The sequence below is a fragment of the Scyliorhinus canicula genome, chromosome 8 (assembly GCF_902713615.1).
Source record: "Scyliorhinus canicula chromosome 8, sScyCan1.1, whole genome shotgun sequence".
In the NCBI taxonomy this organism is placed as follows: Eukaryota; Metazoa; Chordata; class Chondrichthyes; order Carcharhiniformes; family Scyliorhinidae; genus Scyliorhinus; species Scyliorhinus canicula.
This window is the reverse complement of record NC_052153.1, coordinates 149,471,481-149,498,589: the sequence shown is the minus strand read 5'-3', so window position 1 is coordinate 149,498,589 and position 27,109 is coordinate 149,471,481. Positions and strand designations below refer to the sequence as shown.

The following is a 27,109-nucleotide window of genomic DNA, read 5'->3' as shown; positions in this document are numbered from 1 at the left end:
CATAAGGGCAGGTACCTACTATATATGTTGACCAACATACAAAGGAAATCCGGAAATTGGCACAATGAATGAAAATGGCCAAAGGTTGCTGGGGATATGCGGTTACCATGGGCTCTGTATGACAAACCGCTCCTTACAAAACCAAGCTGTACCACAAGGTGTACTGGCGGCATCCTGAGATCATGCACTGGCACCAGCTAGATCTCATCATCACCATATGTACCACCCTCAACAGTGTCCTCTTGCAGCGATCACAGCACGAACTATGACACTGACCACACCCTGTTGTATAGCAAGGTCAGGTTCCAGCCAAGAAAACTATACCAATCCAAGAAGAAAAGTAATCCTCAGATCAATATTTGCTATCCCACTGTCCCAGAATGGATCCAGGAATATCTCAACATTCTAGATCAGGCTCTTTCAGACAACACCAAAGGCCAGGGTGCTGTGTCAAAGTCGGATTATCTGCACAACACCATCTATAACTCGATACTAGCTACATACAGAAAAAAAGATCAGAGGATTGACTGATCTTAAGTTTACTGGACTGAAATGGAGCCAGTTATTGCAACCAAAAGGAAAAAGTCCTTGTCCTACAAACCAGTCCACAGCAAAAAAAATCTAGATGCTCTCAGTGCCTCCAGAATCAAGTCTCAGCAAACCGCTTGGCACTGGACCAATCAATGCTGGTTGAAACTCTGCAACAGCATGCAATCTGCTATTGAATTCAGGGATACTAGAGAGATGTATGAAGAAATCAAGGAAGCAACATGCCCAGTAGCAATCAAGTCAGCCCCCTTGAAAGCAAAGACAGAGATGATCATCACTGAGCCTAGAAATGGATTACTATCTCGAACTCTAGGGCAAGAATTAGAAGTTTTTCAAGTGGGTGTGTGCCCAACTCGGAAGCACATGAAATCACACGAGAAGACATCCCAGTGTCATTGCATCCTAATGCGATATTTCGGTTGGCGAGAGTCAGAGTGTGCCTGCCAACAGTCAAGTAAGCAATTTAACCCAATAAGGGCCAAATGAAGTAATTTTTCATGGCTCATCTATTTTTACGGTTGGGCCGATTAGCCGTTTTAGCTGCAACCTCAATCCAGGGCGGGATGAAATGTCAGGGCTGAAATAAAATTTAAAAGGTTTCTGGAAATTGAGGTTTGTGCTTAAATGTGCTGCCGAGCCAGTATTTGCAGCATTTTCCGTCAGAATTAATTTTGTACAGTTCTGCAGCTCCCTGAGACAGCTCCGCCACCCGAATACATGACGGCCAGATCCACAAAGAACCATAATGGTCTACGGCACGCATGCTATCACTGGGTTACCCATGTCTGCAAACAAGGATATCTGCAAGCAAGACTTCAGTAGACCAGGATCAGAGTTGGTGCATGGGAAGTGCTTGCTGCTGACTAGAGTGCCGGGAACCAGGCAGTCAGGGTGGGAAAGGCAAAAGCCGAGAACAAAAGAAAGAACCAGATGGCAGCCTGCTGGAAGGAAAAAAACATCAGTCAATCTTGGGCCAAAGTCATGTGCCATTTGCAGTGACTGCCATTCATGAATCAGCCTCCACAGCCACAACAGTCAATGTTCACAGGAGTGACATGCACTCTGGGCGCAGTCCATCATCTCATGAGATGGATGGATGCCCTAAAAAAATGCAAAACTATTCATCTCAGTAAATACATCAAATGTGCTGGCTACTAACCTAACTCTTGGCAGTAAAATGAAAACATATATTTAAGTATCATACAAGAGAACTATTCAACGAAAGATCTTTCTGTGCTATTTACTAAGTGTTCAATGAATCTTATATTCCGCAAAAATGTACATTTCAAATCCGTTGAGTTACAACAGAAGTTTGCAAATCAAATCTGTAAACAACTTAACTCAAAGTGTGTACTTTTATGTAAGAGGTAACTTGATTTTGAATGAAATTATAATAATCTTTATTGTCATAAGTAGGCTTTCATTAACACTGCAATGAATTTACTGTGAAAAGCCCCTAGTTGCCCATTCATATGCCAGGGTCACAATTTTACTCAGTACCCTGTGAGAGCCTAAGACCTCATGTATATTTTTATAAAATGTCGATACATATGCTCATTGCTATTTCTAAATTTTGAAAACTAAACAAAGACCGTTAAAATAGCTGAATCTATATCTGTTTGTGATGCCCGAACAAAATAACCCACACTCTCTATCTCTGAAGAGCCACTAATGGCCACCTGTGGACTGCACAACCCAAATTCAGAGATCTGGCCATTTGGATTTAATAACCCAAGTTGGCCAGAAGGAGATAGATATAATGGCCCCGCAATCTTTGTTACATGGGCCTCCAGCTTGTAGAAGAACTAATATTGCTTTGCTGAACTGTATAGCTCAGTCTGCTGTTTACTATCTAAGTAGCATCCTCACAGATGAGGAGCTCTGCCAAGGTGAAATACCTGACCCCATTTACACTTCTGCTGGAACTTCTGTACCATCACCCGGAAGACGGATTCATCTCGGCATGCCGATCTCATCATGTGAAGTCAATATCACCGGCAAAGTAAATTATCCGGCATCGCTTTTCAGACCTCAATGGACATTGATTCTGGACTCTGGAACCCACATGAACCAATATTTATTTTATTGTAGTCTCTGTACTGTAAGTACTTCTGTTTTCTATCCCTCTCTTTCCTGTCTTGAGTGTGGAGGTGATGTTCCAACCCTCCTTTCATTTTTTGAATTTATGCAATGAACTAATCCTTTTTAGTTTGTCCTATCCTGAGTTTGCTGTGGAGTTATTAATAGGAAATTGAATTGCACCAAAACCGAAGGGTTGGGAAATTCACCACAGTTTATAAAGAGAAAAACAAATCAAAACACATTTATGTTTACGGGTGGGTGGTGAGATGAAAAATTAATGCAATTGAAGTTAACATCCCCCTCCTGTCTATAACAATCCTTAAGTGGGACGATGGGAGGAGTTGATGGAAGAAGGCTGTCAAGATGTTCAACCCAATTACCTTGTAAAACCTCTCTTGGAAAATACATATCTGCAGACATCAGAATTGCGTTGTCATATTCTTGTCTGCACACCCATAATCGAATAATCTGTTGACATTCACTGCTGGCGTTCATTTGTGAAAAATAAGGGTAAAGGCACCCAAGGAACTACACTGGGAAAAGTCGCAATTTCAGCAGAGAAGAGAAAACATGGCTGGGGAGGGCTGAAGTGGAGAGAAAAATAGTGGGACCAGCATCTCTCAAAAGTTCATCAAATAATAATTCCCTTTTTTGACCGCCTGACGCAAGATAATGACAAATTTAATGAAAACATCCATCATCAGCAGCAACCGAAGGTCAATATCAGCCTTCAACCTTAAACCAAGGTAATTTTTCACAAGATGAAATATATTGACTTTCTGACTTGTCTCCACCTCTAGTTAAAGCCTGCTGATGTCACCTGGATTCAATCAATTGTGACATTTCAAGTCACTGAGCATTTAGACGTTTCAATCCAAAGTTGACCAGTGTAAGCAAACATTTCAGAATTCCACTGGCTCACAAATAGTCTCTATCAATAATGTCATGTTTTAAGTGCACTTTGTTTGTACAATTAAAACTTGCCTTTGGTAATTCTAAAATCCTACATTTGGTTTAAAAGGGCAATGCAAGAACTAAAGATTATTATAATCAATGCTTTGTACCGGAGCAGCACGGTGGCGCAGTGGTTAGTACTGCTGTCTCATGGCGCCGAGGTCCCAATTCCGATACCGGCTCTGGGTCACTATCTGTGTGGAGTTTGCACATTCTCCACATGTTTGCGTGGATTTCGCCCCCACAACCCAAAAATATGCACGGTGGTGGATTCGCCATGCTAAATTGCCCCTTAATTGGAAAAAATGAATTGGATACTCTAAATTTATTTTCAGAAAATCAATGTTTTGTACATGCTTTGAACCTTCAGTCCAGATATAGTGTAGTGTGGAAGTAAAGAAGGGCAAAAGGACAGAAGAAAAGGAAAATCTTTTACGACCATTAGGCAAAGTGCTTTACAACCAATGAAAGTGTAGAGACTGTTGTAATGTCGGAAACACAAAAGCCAATTTTGCTCAGCGGGTTTCCACCAAAAGCAAGATGACATGATTAGTGAAATAAGTCATATATATCTAGCTTTTTTGTTGTAATGGAATGGAAAATAATGCATGTTCTATTATGAGGGCCTCATCACCCAAAAGCTGAAGCTGAGAATCTACTCTGCTGGAATAATCCATTTTGCTTTAAATTCTCTGCAGTGCCTTTCTGAAGGTAGAGTGCACTAAATTACACATTGGGCGCAATTCTCCCCCCCTACGCCGGGTGGGAGAACTGTGGGGGCGCCGGGCGAGTCCCGCCACGCCGCCCCGGCACCCGCACGCGATTCTCCCACCCCCCACAAACCGGCACGGTGAGATTTACGGCTGGCCGCTTGAAGAATCACCACTCGCCGTTTGTAACGGGCGAGCGGCGATTCTCCGGCCCGGATGGGCCAAGTGGCCTGCCCAATACGACGTGTTCCCTCCGGCGCCGACCGCACCTGCCAGCGTGAACAATGCGAGAACGCTGGGGAGGGGGGAGGGGATCCAGAACTGGGGGGGGGGGGGCGCTCAAAATGGGTCTGGCCTGCGATCGGTGCCCACCGATCGGCGGGCCGGCCTCTCTGAAGGAGGCACTCCTTTCCTCCACCGTCCCGCAAGATTACTCCGACATTTTTTGTGGGACGCCCACGGGGAGGACAGCAACCGCGCATGCGCGGGTTGGCGCCGGCCAATCTGCGCATGTGCTGGTGACATCATTTACACAGCGCCAGCCGCGTAATTTATGCAGCGCCAAGGCCCAGCACGCGTAAATGACGCGGCGCCGCTCCTAGCCCCCCCCGGGGGTGGGAGAATAGGGGGCAAGGAGTGGCCTGCGACACTGGAGTGAAACACTCCGGTTTTCACTCCGGCGTCGACACTTAGTCTCCCGTTGGGAGAATCCCGCCCATTATATTCCAAATGTCATAGTACTAATGAGTTAAGCAGAATTAAAACAATCTGTTTGAGTTGTCAATTGTGGGTCAGCCTTGCTGATAACACCATTACATTTTCTAATAACAAGCCACCTGCTATGTATATAAATTTTATGCTTCATGTTTTAATGTGGATTACTTTACACTCGTGAACCCATCGTTTGCTCGAATTATTCTGGCTCAAAACAAACAAGCTCTCTTAGATTAATCATTTGGCTAATTAGCTTGGTTTTATCAGTAAATTTCCTATTCACAGAAATATCGCTCTTGAATCATTTGTGAACTTTACAATGTGAATTTCAAGAGACCCAGAAGATACTTCAGAGCAACATTGTCATAGACAATTTTTTCCCTCATTCCATTTTTTTCCAGTTAAGGGACAACTGTATACAAACCTTCTTTGCAGATTCTGAGAAAAGAACTCCATTGTTTCCAATGATGCCGACTGGGTATCCAAAAATCCTTGCAAACCCTGAACATATCCCAGAGGAGCAAAAACACAAAAGATATTTTGAAAAGTATAAAAACAGTAACATCGCCATAAATTATCGTACTGCAAATCATAGTCCTATTAAGATCCTTCTACAGATTTACAGCAAAAGAGTAAGCAGTATAGCAACTGATGTCTTTCCAATGGATGAAAATCTGCATTTATAAAGTGCCTTTAACAACTTCAGGATGTCTGAAAATATCTGCAGCCAAGTACTTTTAAAGTGTGTTCACTAATATAATGTAGGAAATGTACTACACTTACTAAAATAATATATATTAAGTAGATAACCTTGCAAATTCACAATCATCTGTAGTTATGTCCTCTGCAGCAGTTATTGTGAGATCCAAGTAAGTGTATTATGAAAATGATAAATAGTTTAAAACAAATATAATGCAAATGTGATATTGGTGTATAGAAAAATAAAGATACACCATGGCTTTGTTACAAACTAGCACCTGCTGTTTGGTTCAGGTGTTGCTCAGTGGTCTGCTTACACACTTACCAATGCTGATATTACTTCATATAGCTCTAATCACAGATGAAAAACGTGACTCAAATTTAAAGTGAATGGATTTTAAATCAATTTTTCTAATTAAGTTGCAGTAATGCTTTTACAAAAAACAAAATGACAATGGAAGAAAAATCTGGTGGTGAACAGAGTCTTAAGAGTATAAAAAATGTGCTTAGACTCTGAAAAATGAAAACAATGCTTTGACAACGTAACTGTAACTTAAAATATACAGATTAAACTTGATTAAGTGTTACGAGTAAGTTCAATCATCTTTGAAAGAGCCACTGGAAGATGGCTCTATGTTGACATGGATATTAAAGATATCAAGGGGTATGGGGATAGTGCAGGAAAATGGGGTTGAGGTAGAAGAGTAGCCACGATCTAGGTGAATGGTGGAGCAGACTCCAGGGGCCAAATGGCCTGCTCCTATTTTTGAGCCCTTCTCAAAACTACCGCTTTGACTAATATTTAAATGATCCTCCTACCATCTCCCATTTTAGATCCAAGTTAGTCAGATTACACTTCTGTGAAGTACCTTGAGCCCATTTTTAAACATTAAAGGCACTATGTAAATGCAAGATATTCTCAGTTATCTCATATTATAGCCTAGTTCAAGTATTCACTAAAGTAATTTGATGCAGCAGGCAGGTGGAATGCAATGATCAAAAATCCTGGAGCGCCAAAGTCTAACTTGGCCAGCTGAGAAGTAATTCTATCGGTTACACCAGCAGGATGCTGCTTTTAGCCATTAATATGATCAAATAGACAGTAGTTATAGAGTTTCTGAAATCCCAAACATTTCTGTAGTGTGTACTTATTTTCCATTTTTTATTCATGCGGGATACTTGTAACCCAAAGAGTGTACTTTTGAAACAACAATGGGCCATAACTTCCTTGGGGTGGCAATCAGCGGAGGATTGCCATTCCGTACTAACTTCTTTAAAAATATTCTTTATTCTCCTCCTTTTTCACATTTTCTCCCAAATTTACACCCAAAAATAAACAATAATCAGTAACAAATATAATGTTAATCCCCATATCAATAATAACGATCCCACCCTCCCACCAAACCCCCGAACGTTAGCCCGCATGTTAACATAAACAAATAACAAAAAGGAATCAGGAATCACCCATAGTCACCATTAACACATACAATCCTTCTCCCCCCAACCCTCCCAGCCCCCAACCCCCCCTAATGTTTGATGTGATCCAATTCTCGAAAGCGCATAATGAATAACGCCCATGAATTGTAGAACACCTCCATCCTTCACCCCGAGTTCAGATTTGACCTCTTCCAAGCGTCAAGAAATCCAGCAGGTCTCCCCGCCACGCCAGGGCACAGGGTGGAGAGGTTGATCTCCACCCTAACAGGGTCCACCTTTGGGCGATAATGAGACAAAGGCTACAACATCTGCCTTCGCATCTGATTCCAACCCCGGCTGGTCCGACACCCCAAACATCGCCTCCCGAGGGCCTGCGTCCAGTTTCACGTGCACCACTTTAGAGATTACCCTAAACACCTCCTTCAAGTAATCCTCTAGCTTTGGACAGGACCAAAACATATGAACGTGGTTTGCCCCCCCCCCCCCCAACGTTCACTTACATCTTCCACCCCCTCAAAGAGCCGGCTCATCCTCGCCCTTGTAAGGTGTGCTCTATACACCACCTTCAGCTGTATCAGCCCCAACCTCGCACACGAGGTGGAGGCGTCACCCTCCGGAGCACCTCACACCAGAACCCCTCCTCCATACCCTCTCCCAACTCTTCCTCCCACTTTTCCTTGATCCCTTCTAGCGGCACCTTCTCCTCCTCCTGAATAGCCCCGTAAACCGCCGATACTACCCTCTTTGCCCGTCCCCCTGTCGTCAGCACCTCCTCCAGTAATGTGGAAGCCGGCTCTACTGGGAAGCTCTGTATCTCCTTTCTAGCAAAATCTCGAACCTGCATGTATCTAAATATTTCCCCCTGCTCCAGCCCATACTTTGCTCTCAGCCCCTTCAATCCCACAAACCGACCCCCCAAGAAACAAATCTTTTAGTGTCTGAGTTCCTTTCTCCTCCCATCTCCGAAAATTTCCATCTCACTTCCCTGGCTCAAATCTATGGCTCCCCCGAATCGGCATTTCTCTTGACCCTGCCCCCAACCCGAAGTGCTGTCGAAACTGCCTCCAAATTCTCAACGAAGCTACTACTAACCTGACTCCCTGAGTATCTCCCCGGGGGATGTCGGGAACGGCGCTGTTGCGAGCGCCTTCAATCCCCAACCCCCTACCTAAACTCTCCACTAACTTAACGGAGCTAACATCATTTTTTTTATAAAATATACTTTATTCCAATAAAATGTATTTTATTCCAAACAAGTGTAAAATAGCAACAAATAAAAAATGTGCTTCACAAAATCACAGCCCACAGTTTGTACAATTTTTTCCCCTTTCACCCCCCCATGATAAACAATTCCTCAAACATTGTCCTGAACAACCCCCATTGCATTTCAAAACCCTATGCTGGCCCCCTCAACTCAAACTTAATCATCTCCAACCAGAGAAAGTCGTACAAGTCCCCAATCCAGGCCGTCACCCTGGGTGGCAAATCCGACCTCCAATTTAAGAAGATCCTTCACTGGGTAATTAGAGAGGCGAAGGCCAAAACACGGCTCCCTTCTCCTCCAGGAGCTCCAGCACTTCTGATACCCAAAAACCACCACCATTGGGTCCATTTGACCTCCACACCCACTATCTTTGATAACGTCCCACACACTGCTTCCCAGGAGTGCCAACCACCCTCTCTGTCTCTGCCTCTACAACAGAGCCCTCTTTAACCTCGGCATCTTCCCTGCCCATACAAACTCCAATATCATTGTCTCCAACGTCCAGAAGAAGGCCTTAGGAAGAAAGATTGGGAGGGTCTGCAAGATAAACAAGAACCTTGGAAGCCCATTCATTTTTACCACCTGCACCCTCCCTTTTAATGTCAGGTACAGCGTATCTCACCGTTTAAAATCCTCCCTAATCTCCTCCATCAATGTTGTTAAATTCCACCTGTGCATCAAAGCCCATTCTCGCGTCATCTGAATCCCCAAATACCTAAACTGTTCCCTAGCAACACCTTCAAATTGGTGCCCCTCCCACCACGTTCACTGGAAACACTTCACCCTTAGCTTCTACCCGGGGAAGGCCCCAAACATCTCCAATAGTCCCAGAATCCTTTTTTTAAAAACGCATTTTATTACAAACTTGCATCAAAGCAGGTTACAGCAAATAAACACCCCGGGAAATATACTTCCCAACAGTCAGCTATACAGTCTGTACAGGTTGTTCTTTTTCACGCCCCACCCCCGGTCTCCCCATCACCCACCCCCCCACGACGAACAGCTCCCCAAACACGATCACAAACATCCCCCACCTTTTCTCAAACTTCCCTGCTGAGCCCCTTAACTCATACTTCTCTAATCGCAGGAAGTCGTACAGGCCACCCAACCAAACTGCCCCCGGTGGTGATGCCAACCGCCACTCTAGCAAAATGACATAGGCCTTCCTCCTCTCCATGAGCTCCGGCTTCTCTGAAACCCTAAATATCGCCAGCAAAGGGTCCGGGTCCACCTTCTCCTCCACTATCCTGACTAAGACCGCAAACACTCCAGCCCAGAATCTACCCAGTGTTTTAATAATCCCATAATCTTGCTCATACTTTCTAGCGGGTCGGACACAAACAGCAACAGGTCATCTGCGCATAACGACACCCAGTGCTCCCTGCTCTCCCTCACAACCCCCTGCCTCTCCACAGACACCTGAAGGACCATCGCCAAGGGCTCAGTCACCAGCATGAACAGCAACGGCGACAATGGACACCCTGGCTTTGTCCCGCATGCAGTCCAAAACTTGGTGAACTCAACTCATTTGTACATACACTCACCACCAGGGATAAATCCAAAAGGCGCACCCATGCCACAGACTTCGACCCAAACCAAACCTTGGTTTTCAAATAGGTACCTCCACTCAACCTGATCGTAGGCCTTCTCCGCATCCATAGAAACAATAACCTCCGGCACCTGCTGGAGTCAGAACCATATTTAATAGCTTCCTGATATTGCTACAGAGCTGTTGGCCCTTTACAAAACTTGTTTGGTCCTCAGAAACCACCACTGACACACACCCTTCCATCCTCCCCGCCAACAACTTAGCCAATACTTTCACATCTGTATTCAACAACAGAATAGGCCTGTATGACCCACTCCAACAGATCCTTCCTTCCCCTTCTTCGAGAATAGCGTAACTGATGCCCGTGTCAGGGTCTCTGGCAACTCCCCCTTCTCCAACGCCTCATTAAACATCCCCAACAAATGAGTTGCCAACTCTGCCACAAATGCCTTATAAAACTCCGCCGGGAAGGCGTCTGGCCCAGAGGTCTTCTCTGACTGCATTCCCCTAATACTACCTATCTCCTCCAATGACTGCTTCTTTTCTTCCTCCAACCCGTCCAAAAACCACCCCATATCGCCTTCCTCTCCACCTGGCTCGGCCCTATGCAGTTTCTCATAATATCCTCCAAACAGATCGGGCGCGATTCTCCCAAAGGGAGACAAAGTGCCGACGCCGGAGTGAAAACCGGAGTGCTTCACTCTGTCACTGGACAACAGCCCCTCCACAAACCACCTTCAAATTAGGCTGACCGCACTGCACGTATGCAAATTTCCCCAGAACAGCTGATCAGTAGCTCTGCTCTGCTGCCCTCTGCTGGATGGGGTGGGCCAACAAAGTACATGTCCAGTAATTTATGATCACAAATGTATACTTTGTTAATATCTATGCATAACAGAAGTGACAGTTACTCTTTAATTAAATCTTCACCGAGATTTAACCTTGAAGCACTGAAAGAAATGGCTACCTTTTACAAACAGATCAATGTTCGAGATCAAAAACTGTACCTGTAATTAAAGTGTCTCCATAAAAGGCTTTGAATTCATTAAATCTGCTTCCATCCACTATTCTTGCAATAACCTGGAAAGACAATAAAGAATTTAACAGATGGCAGGGTTTCCCTCCCCACCACCAGAAGAGGTAGCGGAAAATGCATCCCCACTAAGGTCAGCTACCCCACAGTTATTTTACACTTTGTTAATTGGCTCTGCATTCCCAGCAGCCCCACTGAAAGGGTGGCCAGTGCTCGCACTACAGGCAGTCCCACAAGTCCAAGTGCCAGAGTCAGGATGGACATAGGAGCTATAGTGGTAGGGACTGGAAGGGAGGCCCCAGAATGGGAGAGGGGAAAAAGTATGGGGTCGTAATGGAGATGCCTGAAAGAAGAGACGGCACCTGAGAAGGATTGGGTGGGCTAATTAAAAAGGGATGGAGGAATGGAGGGCATCCCTACCTCCCCCAAGGTCTGAGCAGGGAAACCTGCCTCACTTCCTTCCTATCCCAGCCTCTGAATTGAGGTCAAGTGCGAAGCGGCCCTTAAGTAGCCATTAATTGGTCATTTAAAGGCCTCAATTGGGGTGAGAGCAGGAGGGTTACCATGGATCTCACCACCCCGGTAAAATTGTAGACAGGTTGGGGTAGGTCAGATACTTTGTCAGACTTCATCTTATTGGCACATTTGTATAACTAATAAGGCTTAAATTCTTAAATTGTATTGTACATAAGCTTAGTGATGAAAATTCTTAATCTATGTGTATTATTGGGATGATTCATGAATTTTGGTTCTTAAAGAGACAGAGAGAAGAGAGAGTAGAGAGAGAGTGTGAGGAAAAGAGCCCAGAAGTCCCAGGATTCATGGGAAATATTGACCTGCATTGAACCTATGTATTATGCCATCCCACAATATATGAAACATTGGGTGGGATTTTCCACGCAACCCGCAGTATGTTCCATGGTGGCAGAGGTGTACCGTCATTGACCAGCATCAGGATCTTCTGGTCCCGCCGTCGTCAATGGGTTTCCAATTGAATACATCCCTCATCACCATGAAAGCGGCGGCGGGAGTGCGCCGTCAGCAGGACCGGGAGATCCCGCCACTGTGAATGGCCGAAACGCTGCAGCCGTTGAGTATCATTCTTTATTGCCCAATAAACATTGTTATTTTGTATTCTAAATTAGTGATTTAGTGATGATCCTTTTTGCCAATTTGGTTAATCCTCGACAAAGATTTTCTTACCCTGAGGCTTAGCGTAGAGTCCAAATCCCTACAGCTGACAGAAAATCCATCTGGGGAATTTAACAGGCACTCCCACCTGCAACCCTGCCGGAGGGGGTCTGTAGAATTCTGTCCTATATATTTTCCAGCCCTAATTGTAGCATCGGGAAATATCTGTTGGGAAAGTTAAGCCCCAAAACAGGCAAGGCAGCCAAGATTTAATGCTGCTGAAGTCAGCATTCATTAGCAATTTCCCAACTATCAAGGTATTCAAAAACACCATCTAGAGATACATTTGTTCAGCAAACGTACTCAAATCAGCAACAACTAGCACTTATGTAATACTTTTAATGTAGTAAAACAGACCACGGTGTTTCACAAGAGAGGAATCACATAAATTGGCACCAAACCAAAGAAGCAGACATAAGGCTTTTTATAAATAAATGAGATGTGGGTGTCATTTGAGGACCAGCTTTACTGCCCATCCTAGTTGCCCTCAAGAAGGTTGTGATGAACCGCCTTCTTTTAACCATGAAGGTGACCAAATATTTGACCAGAGAGATAAGTTTCAAACATCGTCTTAAACAAAGATTCAGGGAGGGAATTCAAGAGCAGAAGGTCGAAATAGCCGAGGGCACAGCTGTCGATAGTTGGGTCAAGGGAATGGGAGATTCACATTAACCCAGAGTTGAAGGAACTCAAGAGTTTTTGGAGAGTTGGAGGGATGCAGAGATCTTGGAGGATTGTAGACTGGAGAAAAGTACAGACATAGGGCAGGGTAAGGCGATGAAGAGATCTGAATACAAAGTTGAGCATTTTAAATTTGAGGCATTGGTAGAGCCAATGGGTAGATAAGGCTTGCAAGCCAAACTCTTCCATTACAATGCAGCCCAGGCACATACATATGTGGAATCAGTATCTATTGATCAGAAATTTGGTTTATTAAAAATCTGTAAGATAAAATTACTATCCAAAAAGCAACAAGCCTATAAGATACTGTATGATGGAGTATTTGTTGGGCATACCTTTCCCAATCAATTTGTTGTCTGCCTTCTGAAAATAAAGCCCAAGAAAACATTTGCCTTGTCAATCATGGACTAACATGGTTATGTTACGTGTACAAGGATGGATGATTATTTTAAAATATTTTGGGGGAATATTTTCCCTTTCGTTTGGGGGAATATTGTCGTTTTCTGTAAAGAAGGCTGTGATTCTGTGCATGTAAATGATTTAATTAAGCTGGGGAAAGGTTAATAGTGACAACTTGCCTGAGAGAGTTGAGAGGTTAAAAAGGATAAAGTGGCTCATTGTGTGCATTTGTAATAAGAGGCCATGGTGAAGTGGATTTATAAGGAAATAGGTTGGGTTTAAAAATTTGCACTAGGAGATAGTTAGGGGCTTGGCTTTTCAGCGGTTAAATTTCAAAGAAGAGTAAGGGACTTTTATAATTCACAAAGTAAACAAGAAAGGTCATTCAATTTCATTTGACTCGAAAGTGGAGACAATAGGAAAACATGAAAGATTTTTATATTTTGGAAAAGTTGAGTTGAAAGAGATCAATGGAATCAGAGATGAAACGGACAAAGGATATTTACAGAAAGATATTGAGCTAAGTGATGTTGGCTGTGTAGGGGAGATATCCTGGGATTAACTCTGTGCTGAGAGAAGGTGTGAAATCTGAAGCAGCCATCCAGAAATCATGAAAGTTTCCAAAAAGCAGTCTTATTTCTGAAATTTCTTGGATTTCCACAAAGGAATGGAAAGTTGTTTGGGTTACTAAAGTGACAGCAGTTTTGTCTTGGATAATGTTACTGGATTTTGAAGAGTTAATAATCTATAAGGGGGCAGCACGGTGGCGCAGTGGGTTAGCTCTGCTGCCTCACGTCACCGAGGTCCCAGGTTCGATCCCGGCTCTGGGTCACTGTCCGTGTGGAGTTTGCACATTCTCCCCGTGTTTGCCTGGGTTTCACCCCCACAACCCAAAGATGTGCAGGGTAGGTGGATTGGCCACGCTAAATTGCCCCTTAATTGGAAAAAATGAATTGGGTACTCTAAAATTTAAAAAGAAATAAAAATAAAATAATCTATAAGGGACTGTTGCCTAGAAGGTGTTTACCTGTGTGTTTTGACCGAGTGGGTTCTTTTGGGACTGATTTGAAAGGCTGTTTCAATTGTGTAACTTTAATCTTGTGTACTTAAATTTTCTTTCCTTCCTGTTAATAATTCTTCCAATATTTATAATTGCCAAAGTGTTACTGAAATTCTATGTTTCCGGGATTAGCAAGTTTCCCCTTGTTTTCAGAATACAATAAAAAGGTTATAATCAGTAAAACAGGTTTCCCTCTGGGATTAGGCTTGCTCAGCAAATAACATCTGCTGTGGTTGGAATAAGTGTATAAATCAAAATAGAAAATCCTGTCTCCAATCTTCCTCTTCTCAAAAATATTACAATATACTGTATTACACACATATTCATTACATTGTTAACAGCTTAGGGGCTGGATTCTCCGCTGGCGGGATGCTCCGTTTTGCCGACAGCCCAGGGGTTTCTCAACGGCGTGGGGCTGCCCCACAATGGGAAACCCCATTGACCAGCCGGCATAACAGAGCATCCCGCCGGCATGCTGAAACAGAAATTTGGTGTGGCGGGATGAAGAATTCAGCCCCCGGGATGTACCTTCAAGCCCAGAAGAAAACCATGGGCGCGATTCTCCCAGAGAGGGAGAAATCGTAAGGCTGGCGTCAAATCCGGGCGGGTTTGACGCCAGCCTCCCCCTCCCCGACCGGGAACCGATTCTGGTCCCCGGTTGGGGCTAGCATGCCGCCGCCGTAAACTCCGGCATCGCGGGCTTAACGAATTTCGTTAAGCCCGCTTGCCAGAGTTTGCGCCGGCTGACGCGTCACATGACGTCAGCCGCGCATGCGCGGATTGGAAGACTCCAACCCGCGCATGCGCGGATGACGTCATCGCGCATTTGCGCAAAACCCGCGCATGCGCGGGCCGGGATGCCCCTCAGCCGCCCCGCGAAGTGATACAGCGGGGCGGCGGAAGGACAAAGAGTGCGCGGGTATCGGACCCGCTGCCCGCGATCGGTGCCCACCGATCGCGGGCCCATGGCACCCTTGGCATGGCCGTGGTACTGCCGTGCCAATCGGTGCCATGGTTTTAAAAATCGCCACTTTACGGACGTTTTTACGAACGGCCAGACCAGGTGTGTTTGCCGTTCGTAAAAACAGCCGTAAAGGGCTTGGAACTCGGCCCATCGGCCAGCTGAGAATCGCTGCTGGCCGTAAAAAAACGACGGCAGCGATTCGTGTCGGGAGTCGGGCGTGGGAGAATAGCGGGAGGGCGTCGGACTAGCGTGGCCGTAAAATTTTACGAACCCCGCTATTCTCCGCACCGTCGTGAGTGCGGAGAATTGCGCCCCATGTTTTCATGTTAACTGGAAAATATTTCCTAAATTTATACCTCTTTGACATCAACACTTTTTTTCAGATTATCACCAACTACTCCATATAACTCTTCAGCAGGGAATAATGGTTCTTCCGGGGCTTCCACCGTCACCTAGGACAACAAAGAATAGTCTAATTTTCTACTTTCAAAGACAGTAATATTCAGAACTATTTTTAAATGTACACTTTATTTAACAGCAATAATTTAATAACTTTAAACACAAGAAAATACATTTGTAACTGTAAAATATCTAAAACGTCTAGAGTCTGAATCCTTATTAAATTTGGTTACAATTTTTTTTTACCAATGGAAGTTATGACTTAAGTGACAAGTTCTTGCTTAAATACAATCTGGCACACAGCATGCTGAAAGGCAATTGAAAGAATTGTGGAAAGAGATTTTGTATGGAATGAAAGAAAATTACTTTGTTCATTAAGATTCAGATCATTCCATTCAACACGTCAGGCTGGTGGTGGACAAGGGAGTTGCCTCCTTTGCAGGACCACTGTGCCCATTGGATCACCCACTGCTGCTCTCCAGGTTTTCCCTTGTTCACCCTTACCCCATCACTGATTTCCCTCCCCAGCCTGTCAAATGTCTACACCAGCACCCTCAACCCAGTGTGCCAACCCAGCCTTGGCGATGCTCCTGTATTTACTTTTCTCTGTAGCTTCTTGTAGTTGGGGACTGTTGTAGACCCAATTGGAAAGGGTGCAGAGGAGATTTACCAGGATGTTGCCTGGTATGGAGGGAAGATCTTATGAGGAAAGGCTGAGGGACTTAAGGCTGTTTTCGTTAGAGAGAAGGTTAAGAGGTGACTTAATTGAGGCATACAAGATGATCAGAGGATTAGATAGGGTGGACAGTGAGAGCCTTTTTCCTCGGATGGTGATGTCTAGCACAAGGGGACATAGCTTTAAATTGAGGGGAGATAGATATAGGACAGGTGTCAGAGGTAGGTTCTTTACTCAGAGAGTAGCAAGGGCATGGAATGCCCTGCCTGCAACAGTAGTGGACTCGCCAACACTAAACGCATTCAAATGGTCACTGGATAGACATATGGACGATAAGGGAATAGTATAGATGGGCTTTAGAGGGGTTTCACAGGTCGGCGCAACATCGAGGGCCGAAGGGTCTGTACTGCGCTGTAATGTTCTATGTTCTAATAGTGGCCAGAGTGGGTGGGTCAGTGGGTGGACCCAGCGAAACTGCTTTGCTGGTGTATGCATGTGCGCGCATGTGTGTGTTGAAAGGGACCCTCAAGCGCTGTAGAATGCAGCAAAATGTTTCAGATCAATGACAATGATCATCAAACTGAAACATTAAATTTTTTTGCTCTCCACAGATGGTACCAAACAGCTGCTGAGTATTTCCTGCATTTTATGTTTTTAAGTTATGTACTATACTAACATAAGGTCACTCTGCTCAATTAATATATTGGAGCTGATTAATAAAATTTCTGTAAGAAAATATAAATATCCAGGAGATTAATTTAACATTATAATCCCCATTATCCTAAACAGATTATGATGCTGGTCAGATTTGAATAAAATCTGAAATTGAATTAATGCAGGATTTTGGTTTTTGTAGAACATCCCAAATAGAAACATTGCAGTCAACCATTACTATTTACTGATGTGAAAATTGGACACATGAACAGTCTGGTTTCTTTCAACGTAAAACAATCCTATATTATAGACAAATGTAGGGAAATAGATGCCCATATTTACATTACAGAACGGTTTGGAATTAGTTCTGGTGAAAGGTAATCATGAAGCTAGGTTCCTTGATAAGCTAACAATTCTGAATGTGCTTGCTACACATGGTTTGCAAAAGGAAATATTCTTAAGTGTGTTCATAAAACATGATGCAATGTCCTTAGTGGAACCAGTTACAGTGGACAAAGCCATGCAAGAGAACGGACTGTTACAATATAAATTTTTAAAAATCAATTTGGGGCGGCACAGTGGTTAGCACTGCTGTCTCACAGCTCCAGGGTCCCTGGTTCAATTCTGGTCTCGGGTGACTTTGATTTCCTCGCACAGTCCAAATATATACAGGTTAGGTGGATTGGCCATGCTAAATTGTGTCTGAGTGAATAAAAGGTTAAGTGGGGTTACTTGGTTACAGGGATAGGATGGAGACATGAGCGCTTTCCAAGGGCCAGTGCAGACTCGATGGGCTGAATGCTCTCTTTCTGCACTGTAAATTTTATGATTGAGCCTGCTTATGATTAATAATGATTGCAACAGTTTACAAAACATATTATACTTCTTATAGAAATATGCCCTGTTCATAACTAAAACATGGCCCTATTTTTAGTGATCATTTACAGGACACTCCCAAAATCATAGATTCACTACAGTGCAGAAGGAGGCCATTCAGCCTATCGAGTCTGCACTGGCCCTTGGAAAGAGCACCCTACTGAAGGCAGTGATTGAGCGGAAATAATTGCTTTTATGACCCTTAGCGATAAGAAGGAAAGGATAATCAGACAACGACTGATTGACTCCATACTGGAGGTGGATCGGTAGTACTCCCGGCCCCAACCGTGGAACTGTTGGCAGAGAGGAAAAAGCTGCAGATGGAATTTGATCTGCTCTTCACAGGGAAATCAGTCCACCAGCTCTGCCTTTTATGAACATTAAGACAAGGCCAGAAGCATGCTGGCACACCAACTAAGGCAGCAGGCTGCTGCAAAAGAAATAGTGCAAGTCAGGGTCAGAAATGGTAGGATGGTTGCAGTCCCGAACGAGGTTAATGAGGACCCTGGGGTGGGGAGACTTGGAGATTATATAATTCCTCGATGGACTGGATATACCAGTGGTAGGGGAGGAGAAGAAACAAGGGCTGGAAGCATCGCTATGACTCAATGAGATCATGGAATGCATTCATTCCTTGCAGTCAGGGAAGACACAGGGACCAGACAGGTTCACAGTAGGCTTTTACAAAACATTTGCTATGGCCCAGCACCTGCGGGAGATGTTCAACGACTCACTGTCCAAGGGGGTCAAGCTGGCACAGGCCTCGATCACACTGATCCCCAAAAAAGAAAAGGATCCAACACAGTGTGGGTCATACAAACCCATCTCTCTTTCAAACACTCACACTAAAGTCCTGGTGAAAGCACAGGCGAGGTACTTTCTAAGGCGTTGCCTGCCAGAAGTGATGGTGGAAGATCAGACTAGGTTTGTCAAGGGCAGACAGCCAACAGCGAACATAAGATGCCTGTTGAATGTGGTAATGGCCCCATCTGGAGAGGAGACACCAGATGTAATAGTCTCCCTGGACGCTGAGAAAGCCTTCGATCGAGTAGAATGGAGGTGCTTGAATAGTTTTGGTTTGGAGCAGGGTTCACCATGTGGTTGAAACCTTTATATAGCGCTCCTATGGCAAGCGTTTGGCTGAACGCCAGCAGCTCCGAGTACTTTTGGTTGCACAGGGGAGCGAGGCAGGGATACCCATTATCCCCGCTCCTGTTCACACTGGCAATTGATCCATTGGCAATTGCCCTTAGATTGGCAGAGTGGTGGACCTGCATTCGGAGATGGGGCAGATAGCATAGAGTTTTACCTGATGCAGATGACCTACTCCGCTATGTGTCGAACCCCCTGACCAGCATGGGAAAGATAACAGAACTCCTTAGAGAGTTCAGTGCCTTCTCAGGTTACAAACTCAACTTGGGGAAGAGCAAAATCTTCCTGGTAAGCCCCCCAAGTGACAAAAATGGAACCCAAACCAAGTTCAAGTATCTGGCGATACAGGTAGCTCACAACTGGAACCTCACCAGCCTGGTGGAAGTGGTGAAGAGGAACCTATAAAGATGGGCTCACTCCTGCTCTCGCTAGCAAGAAGGGTACAGACAATTAAAATGAACAAGCTGCCCAGGTTCCTCTTCATATTCAGATTGCTCCCGATCTATATCCCCAAATACTTCATGGCCTTTGTCTGCGGGGGAGTCCCTAGGGTATGAAAAGCCATCTTGCAGGGAGGGTGACATGTGGGAGGCCTGGCCCTGCCAAACCTCCTAATCTACCACTGGGCGACAAATGCAGAGTGGGTGAGGGGGTAGCTGAAGGAACCGGAGGCGGACTGTGTCCAAGTGGTGCTGCCTTCTGCACAGGGATGTCTCTCCAGTCGCTGTCCACCGCCTCACCCCCGTCTGCAATAACCATAACTTCACACCGGCTAGAATAGATGCCACATTTAGGACATGGAAGGAGGGCAGAGGGGCCTTGAGGGTAAAGGACCTGTACATGGACGGTAGGTTAGCGACCCTGGGGAAACTATCGGAGAAGCTACAACTCAAGAAAGGGAACGGGCTTTGGCACTTGCAGATGAATGATTTTCTCCACCGAGACAAAGGCGTTCCCCCAGCTCCCCGGACACACACTTTTGGACACGATGGTAGGGCTGGACTGGCTAGGGGGAGACAAATGTGGTTACATATACGGATGACTCATAGAAAAGGTCAGGACCTCACAAGATGAAACGTGACAGAAATGGGAGGGGGAGGAGCTGGGCATTGAAATAGGGGAGGACCTCCACCTCCTCATGCGCAGGGTTAAGCCTTGTGCAGCTCAAGGTGGTACACAGAGCTCACCTAACAAAGGAAAGGATGAGGCGATTCAAGTCCGAACGGTCAAGGGGGACCCACTTGTTTTGGTCCTGCCCCAGATTCAATGGGTTCTGGACAGTCTTCTTCAAGGCCATTTCCAGGGTTGTGTTAAGATGGAGCCATGCACACTTGTGATGGTCTTTGGGGTGTCAGAGCATCCAGAGCTCTTCACAGCGAAAGGGGCAGACGCCCTGGTCTTCGCCTCTCTGATTGCCTGCCGAAGACTTCTGCTAGGATGGAAGTCAGCGGCGCCACCCAGAGCCTCGGAATGGCTTTCAGATCTAGCTGAATTCCTGAAGCTAGAAAAAATAAAATTCTCAGTCAGGGGGTCCGAGGAGAGATTGCACGACACATGGAGAAGTTTCACCAACCTTTTCGAGGACCTGTTCATAACCAGCAACTCGGGGAAGTGGTGCGTGGTGGGGGGGGGGGGGTTAAGTGGAGGGACACAGATCCCTCCCACACGTAAAGAACTGGGGAAGTAGAACATTCCTCTAATCCTCTAAAATCAATCATTTGACATCATCCCGGTATGATAAATGTAGCTATAATGTTCTCTTTGTAACTGTGTACACCATTGTACATAAAGAAACGTGATTATAAAGACTATGGTCACAGATGCGATGACAACCTGCAATATATAGGTTATTGATGAAGTTGTTGTTCTTCTTGATTTTTTAAAATTTTGATATTATGTGCTAAAATTCCAATAAAAAAACATTTCCAAAAAATCTTTGGACTGTGGGAGGAAACCGGAGCACCCGGAGGAAACCCACGCAGACACGGGGAGAACGTGCAAACTTCACACAGTTGGAATCGAACACAGGTCCCTCGTGCTGTGAGGCAGAAGTGCTAACCACTATGCCACCCCTGGTGGCGGCAGATGCCACCTTTCCCTTATCTTGAGTGGAGACAGGGACCCCATTAGTAAAACCAATGTTTGCAATTTTCAAACCATTCTGTAAAGTAGGTATGTTGCATGGATGTCCTGACATTTATCTATAAAGTACATTTTTTTGTATTGATCTGTCTGTCTGTGTCAGCTTTCTGATTAGTTGGTTCATGGTTCATTTACAGGGATCTCAACCAAAAAGGTAGAAAACGTCAACAGAATCCAAACCAATATTTAAGTTGTCTGATTGTTACACAACCCTATTTAAAAATGATGTAACATAGTGTGTACAGAGCCCATTAACAGGATTAGGAACAGCAGCATTCAAATTCAGCTGATATTATAATATAAAATGTTGGAAAGAAACAAATTTCAGGCAGCAGTATTATGAGTTACATATTATTCAAGTTCGTACAATTTTAAAATATTTGAACTGGAGAATTTCACAGCACAAGGGTGTTCAACAAATTAATAATGTTCACCCAGTTTATTTGATCAGTCCAAAATTGATATCAGAGCCCTGCTTTCTCTCTCTCTCTCCACAGTCATGCACAATTTGTGCCTCAATTTACCCTTAAAATAATTCATGCTCCTTGACTCAATTAGTCCCTTCAACAAAGCACTCCATGCCTGAGCAATCTTTTGTGTCAAGAGATTTCTCCTAGCCTCACTCTTTTCATGATATTTTGTTAACAACTTCATGACCACTAGTAAATAGGCTTTTACAACTGACTTTATCAAAACCCGTAGTAATTTCAAAACCTCTGTTAAACTTTCTCTTAGCAATCCCTGCTACACTAGAAATTGTTCCAGAATCTCGGCTTCTCGCTTCATAGCTATAGATTCCTATCTTTGGAATCAATCTGGTGAATTCATGATGAATGCTCTCTATGACTTTAATGTCCATTTTATATTTGCACTACCAAAACAGCAGATGGCATTCTAACTGTGGCATTATCAATATTTTGTCCAAATAGTTTACTTCTTTAATCTTGTACATTATGCTCTACCTATAAAACAAAAAAAGTTCTCTTTGCTTCAAAGATTAACGAATCTCATGCTCCGAGGCCCACTCCAGCTCTCCTGGGGCCTGCTATGCTCCCCCTCATACTTCAGTTCACGTATTCCGACTTCCAGTCCAAGGCCCTCTCTTCCCAGGATTCTGCTGTCCTCACTTGTCTAATCAGAGGCTGGCTTCTGCAGCCTTTCTCAATTGTGCCCGTCTTGCTGGACCCCCTGGGAGGCTTTCACGGATTCCCTGTTCCGCAGACACCTGTTTTGGAACCCTTGCTAGAGATGATTCAGGTAACATCCCAGAAATAGCTGCACAACATCTCAGAAATAGCTATAAATTAGGAAATAGAAGGGAGGGAGAAGCTCAAGAAAATTACAATCACTAGCAAAGTAGACTGAGCAAATCGTTGAAGCTGAGGGCTAACAAGTCTCCAGGTCCTGATGGACTTCATCCTAGGGCTTTAAAAGAAGTGGTGAGTGATGTATTGGTTTCAATTTTCTGAAATTTCCTGAATTCGGGAAGGTTTCACCAGATTAGAAAACAGTGAATGTGATTCCTTTATTTAAAGAGCGAGGGAGATGTATCCAGTGCTGAGTAAAACAAACATTTTGTTGCTATTGCCCTTCACAATGACCTACATGTGCGAGGTTGGATTTTCTGTCCTCACAAAGATGAAGACAGCACAAAAGAACCGGCTGAACTCTGCACCTGATATGTGCATTGCCCTCTCCTCCCCTATTGGGTAAGATCGTGAGGACCAAGCAGGCTCACCTGCCGCATTAAAGGTGAGCGAAAATGGTGTGTTGCGAAGGTCAGCCGGTGTGTGTCACGACGGTCAGCTATCATTGGTTGTGACAGTCAGCCGGTTGGTAAAAGTGGGTCACAGGAAAAATAGTTTGAAATACACTGCTGTAACATTCAGGGTAAGTAGGAGGTACTTGTGAATTAACAAGCCAACTGTGGCTGAACAGACCACACTACACAATAAAGCTAAATGCGACCAAAATAGATACATTGGATATCGCAGTAACACTGTGGGCACGATTCTCCGCCCCCCCCCCCCCCACGCCGGGTGGGAGAATAGCGGGAGGGCTGCCCGACATTTTTCACGCCCTCCCGCTATTCTCCCCGACGCTCGACCCTCGCCACAAATCCCTACTCGCCGTTTTTTATGGCGAGCGGCGATTCTCCGAGGTCGATGGACCGAGCGGCCAGGCCTTCACGCCCGTTTCAACACGGCAGCAAACACACCTGCTCGTTGCCGACGTGAAACGGGCGCCAGATGCATCTGGGGGCCCGATTGGCATGGCAGTACCGCGGCCGTGCCAAGGGGGCCATAGGCCTGCGATCGGTGGGCACCGATCGCGGGCTGTGCGTCCGTAACGGACGCACTCTTTTCCCTCCACCGCCCCGCAAGATCAAGCTGCACCGTCTTGTGGGATGGCTGAGGGAAAAGACGCCAACTGCGCATGCGCGGGTTGGCGTTGTCCAACCTGCGCATGCGCAGCCGACACCATCGGCTGCGTCAGCCGCCGTGATGCACGGGGCCGCGCTCCTAGCCCCGCCTGGGGGGGGAGAATCGGCCCTGGAATTGGGCATGAAGGCTGCCGTGGGTCACGGCCTGTCCCACGGCAGGCTTTACGATTCTCCGCATGTGCGGAGAATCTCTCCCTGTGCATCAACCAATCTCACTGAAACCCCGTCTTTGTCACAAAGACTTCCAATCTTCACCTTCAAAAATCTAGCCTTGGAATTCTGTCCAAAGATTGCTCCAACTCAGATGGCTTCAACGACACCCAGCTCACAGTGTTTCAATCTTGCCTTCCAAGATTCCGTTCCTCTGGATTCCCGAGTACACTCAAACACCAATTTGGAAGCATAATATCAGCTCTTTGGCTGTTCCAAACAGAACACAGGTACTCCAATGGGTAACTTTGCCCCTTATGGCTTGCAGCTGGGTCACCAAATCTTTTATTTTTTTTAAATAATTTTTATTCAAGTTTTTCAACAACAAATTTTCTCCCCACAGTTAAAGTAGACAAGGTGTGGTTCTACACCGAAACAAGAAAAGAACTCTTCCCCCCCCCCCCACCAAAAACAGAATAATAAATAATAACAAACAACAATACAAGAAAGAAGAAAATAACAGGCCCACCGTCGCAAAAAGAAACCCCCTTAACCAGCCACGAACCCCCCCCTATCCTGCACCCCCCTTGGCGGCAGCCACGGAAACTCCGCCACCTGCCGCATAACAAATGCCCTGACCTGCATATACCTGAAAGCGTTCCCAGGGGGGAGATTCCACTTCCCCTCCAGCTCCTCCAGAGTCGCGAACTTCCCATCAAGGAAGAGGTCCCCAATCTGTCTGATGCCTGCCCTGTGCCAACTCCCTAATTCACCATCCATTCTCCCCGGTGCAAAACGGTGATTGTCCCGTATCGGGGCCCAGACTGAGGCCTTCACTTCCCCCTATGCCGCCTCCACTGCCCCCAGATTTTGAGGGACGACACCACTACCGGACTCGTGGAGTACTTTGCCGGGAGGAGTGGAAGTGGGGCCGTCACTAAAGCCTCCAGACTCGTACCTACACAGGACGCCACCTCCAATCTCTTCCATGCGTCACCCTCCCCCTCCATCTGCGAATCATTGCCACATTCGCCGCCCAGTAATACCCACACAGGTTGGGCAACGCCAAACCTCCTACCTCCCTTCTTCGCTCCAAGAATACCCTCCTTACTCTCGGGGCCTTCCGCGCCCACACAAACCCAAGAATAGACTTATTCACCCTTTTGAAGAAAGCCTTTGGGATCAATATGGGGAGAAAACAAAAACCTCTGGAGCACCGTCATCTTAATCGACTGGACCCTGCCCGCCAACAAGAGCGGCAGCGCGTCCCACCTCCTGAACTCTTCCTCCATCTGCTCCACCAGCCTCGAAACGTTAAGCCTGTGCATGGCCCCCAGGTCCTAGCTATCTGGACCCCAAGATATCTAAAGCTCCTCTCAGCCCTCTTCAACGGGAGTTCACCTATCTCCCGCTCCTGATCCCCCAGGTGCAGGACAAACAGCTCACTTTTCCCCACATTGAGCTTGTAACCGAAAAGTCCCCAAACTCCTCAAGTATCTTCAACACCTCTGGCATCCCCTCAGCTGGATCCGTGACGTACAACAGTAGATCATCTGCGTACAACGACAGCCGGTGTGTCGTTTCTCTCCCCCCCCCCCCCCCCCCCCCCCCCCCCCCCCACCCCCACACTGCACAATCCCCCTCCAACTCTTCGAATCCCTCAGCGCCATGGCTAGGGGCTCAATCGCTAACACAAAGAGCAGGGGAGACAAGGGGCACCCCTGCCTCGTCCCCCTGGAAAGCCGAAAGTCCTCCGACCTCCTCCCGTTCGTCACCACACTCGCCACCGGGGAGCTGCACAGCAACCTCACCCAGCTGATGAACCCCTCACCAAACCCAAACCTCCTCAACACTTCCCACAGGTAATTCCACTTCACCCTATCAAAAGCTTTCTCCGCATCCATTGATGCTACTATTTCTGACTCCCCAGCCACCGGCACCATCATCATAACATTAAGGAGCCGCCGTACGTTGGCATTCAGTTGCCTCCCCTTTACAAATCCCGTTTGGTCCTCATGGATAACCGTCGGGACCACATCTTCCACCCTTCTGGACAGTACCTTTGCCAACAACTTTACATTCACATTAAGGAGCGAAATCGGCCTATAAGACCCACACTGAAGGGGGTCTTTGTCCCGCTTCAGGATCAAAGAAATAATTGCCCTGGACATCGTCGGGGCAGAGCACCCCCCTCCCTTGCCTCATTCAGGGTCCTCACAAGCAGTGGGCCCAGCAGATCCAAAAACGCCTTGTAAAACTCCACCGGGAACCCGTCAGGTCCTGGCACTTTCCCTGTCTGCATACTTCCCTGCGCCTCCATCAGACCCTCCACCCGCTCATCCCCTACTCTTGGGAACTCCAGCCTCTCCAGAAAGCAGTCCATCCCTCCTGCCTCCCTAGGGGGCACCGCTCGGTACAGCCCCTCATAAAAGGATCTGAACACCCCATTAATGTCCTTGCCACCCCGCACCACGCTCCCTCCTGCATCCATGACTCCCCCTATTTCTCTCGCTGCCTCCAGTTTCCGGAGCTGGTGGGCCAGCATCCGACTTGCCATCTCCCCATACTCATACACCACCCCCTGCGCCCTGCTCCACTGCGCCTCCGCCTTCCGGGTGGTCAGTATATCAAACTCCGCTTGGAGATTGCGCCGCTTCCTCAAAAGCCCCTCCTCCGGAGCATCCGCATATCTCCTATCCACCCTTATCATTTCCTCCACCAGCCTCTCCCTCTCGGCCCTCTCCCTGTGCGTCCAAATGGATATCAGCTCCCCTCTGACTACTGCCTTCATCGCTTCCCAAACCACCCCAACTTGCACCTCCCCATTGTCGTTGGCTTCCAGATACCCCTCTATGCCCCTACGGACCCGCCCACACACTTCTTCCTCTGCCAAAAGCCCCACATCTAACCTCCATAGCGGGCGCTGGTCCTTCCCCTCCCCCAGCTCCAGAAATACCAAATGTGGAGCATGGTCAGATATGGCTATCGCCGAATACTCCGCCCCCACCACTCTCAGGATTAGCGCCCTACTGAGAACAAAAAAGTCAATCCGGGAGTAAGCCTTGTGAACATGGGAGAAAAAGGAGAACTCCCTACTCCCCGGCTTCAAGAACCTCCAAGGGTCCACCCCTCCCATCTGATCCATGAACCCCCTCAGCACCGAGGCCGCCACCGGCCTCTTGCCTGTCCTAGACTTTGAGCGATCCAGAGCCGGATCCAGCACCGTATTAAAGTCCCTACCCAGGATCAAACCCCACATCTCCAGGTCCGGGATCAGGCCCAGCATTCGCCGCATGAAGCCCGCATCGTCCCAATTGGGGGCGTACACATT

At 46.3% G+C, this 27,109-nt stretch overlaps 1 protein-coding gene across 1 annotated transcript in view; it reads right to left on the bottom strand.

Moving 5' to 3' along the window:
* The window catches only part of mccc2 (methylcrotonoyl-CoA carboxylase 2 (beta)), a 153,143-nt gene that overhangs the window by 40,206 nt on the left and 85,828 nt on the right, over window positions 1–27,109 (bottom strand). The window contains exons 10-12 of the mRNA XM_038805418.1: window positions 15,643–15,738; window positions 10,966–11,038; window positions 5,434–5,510 (exon numbers count right to left, since the gene is read on the bottom strand). Coding sequence (XP_038661346.1) covers window positions 5,434–5,510; window positions 10,966–11,038; window positions 15,643–15,738 — 246 coding nt within the window. The remainder of the gene's footprint in view (window positions 1–5,433; window positions 5,511–10,965; window positions 11,039–15,642; window positions 15,739–27,109) is intronic.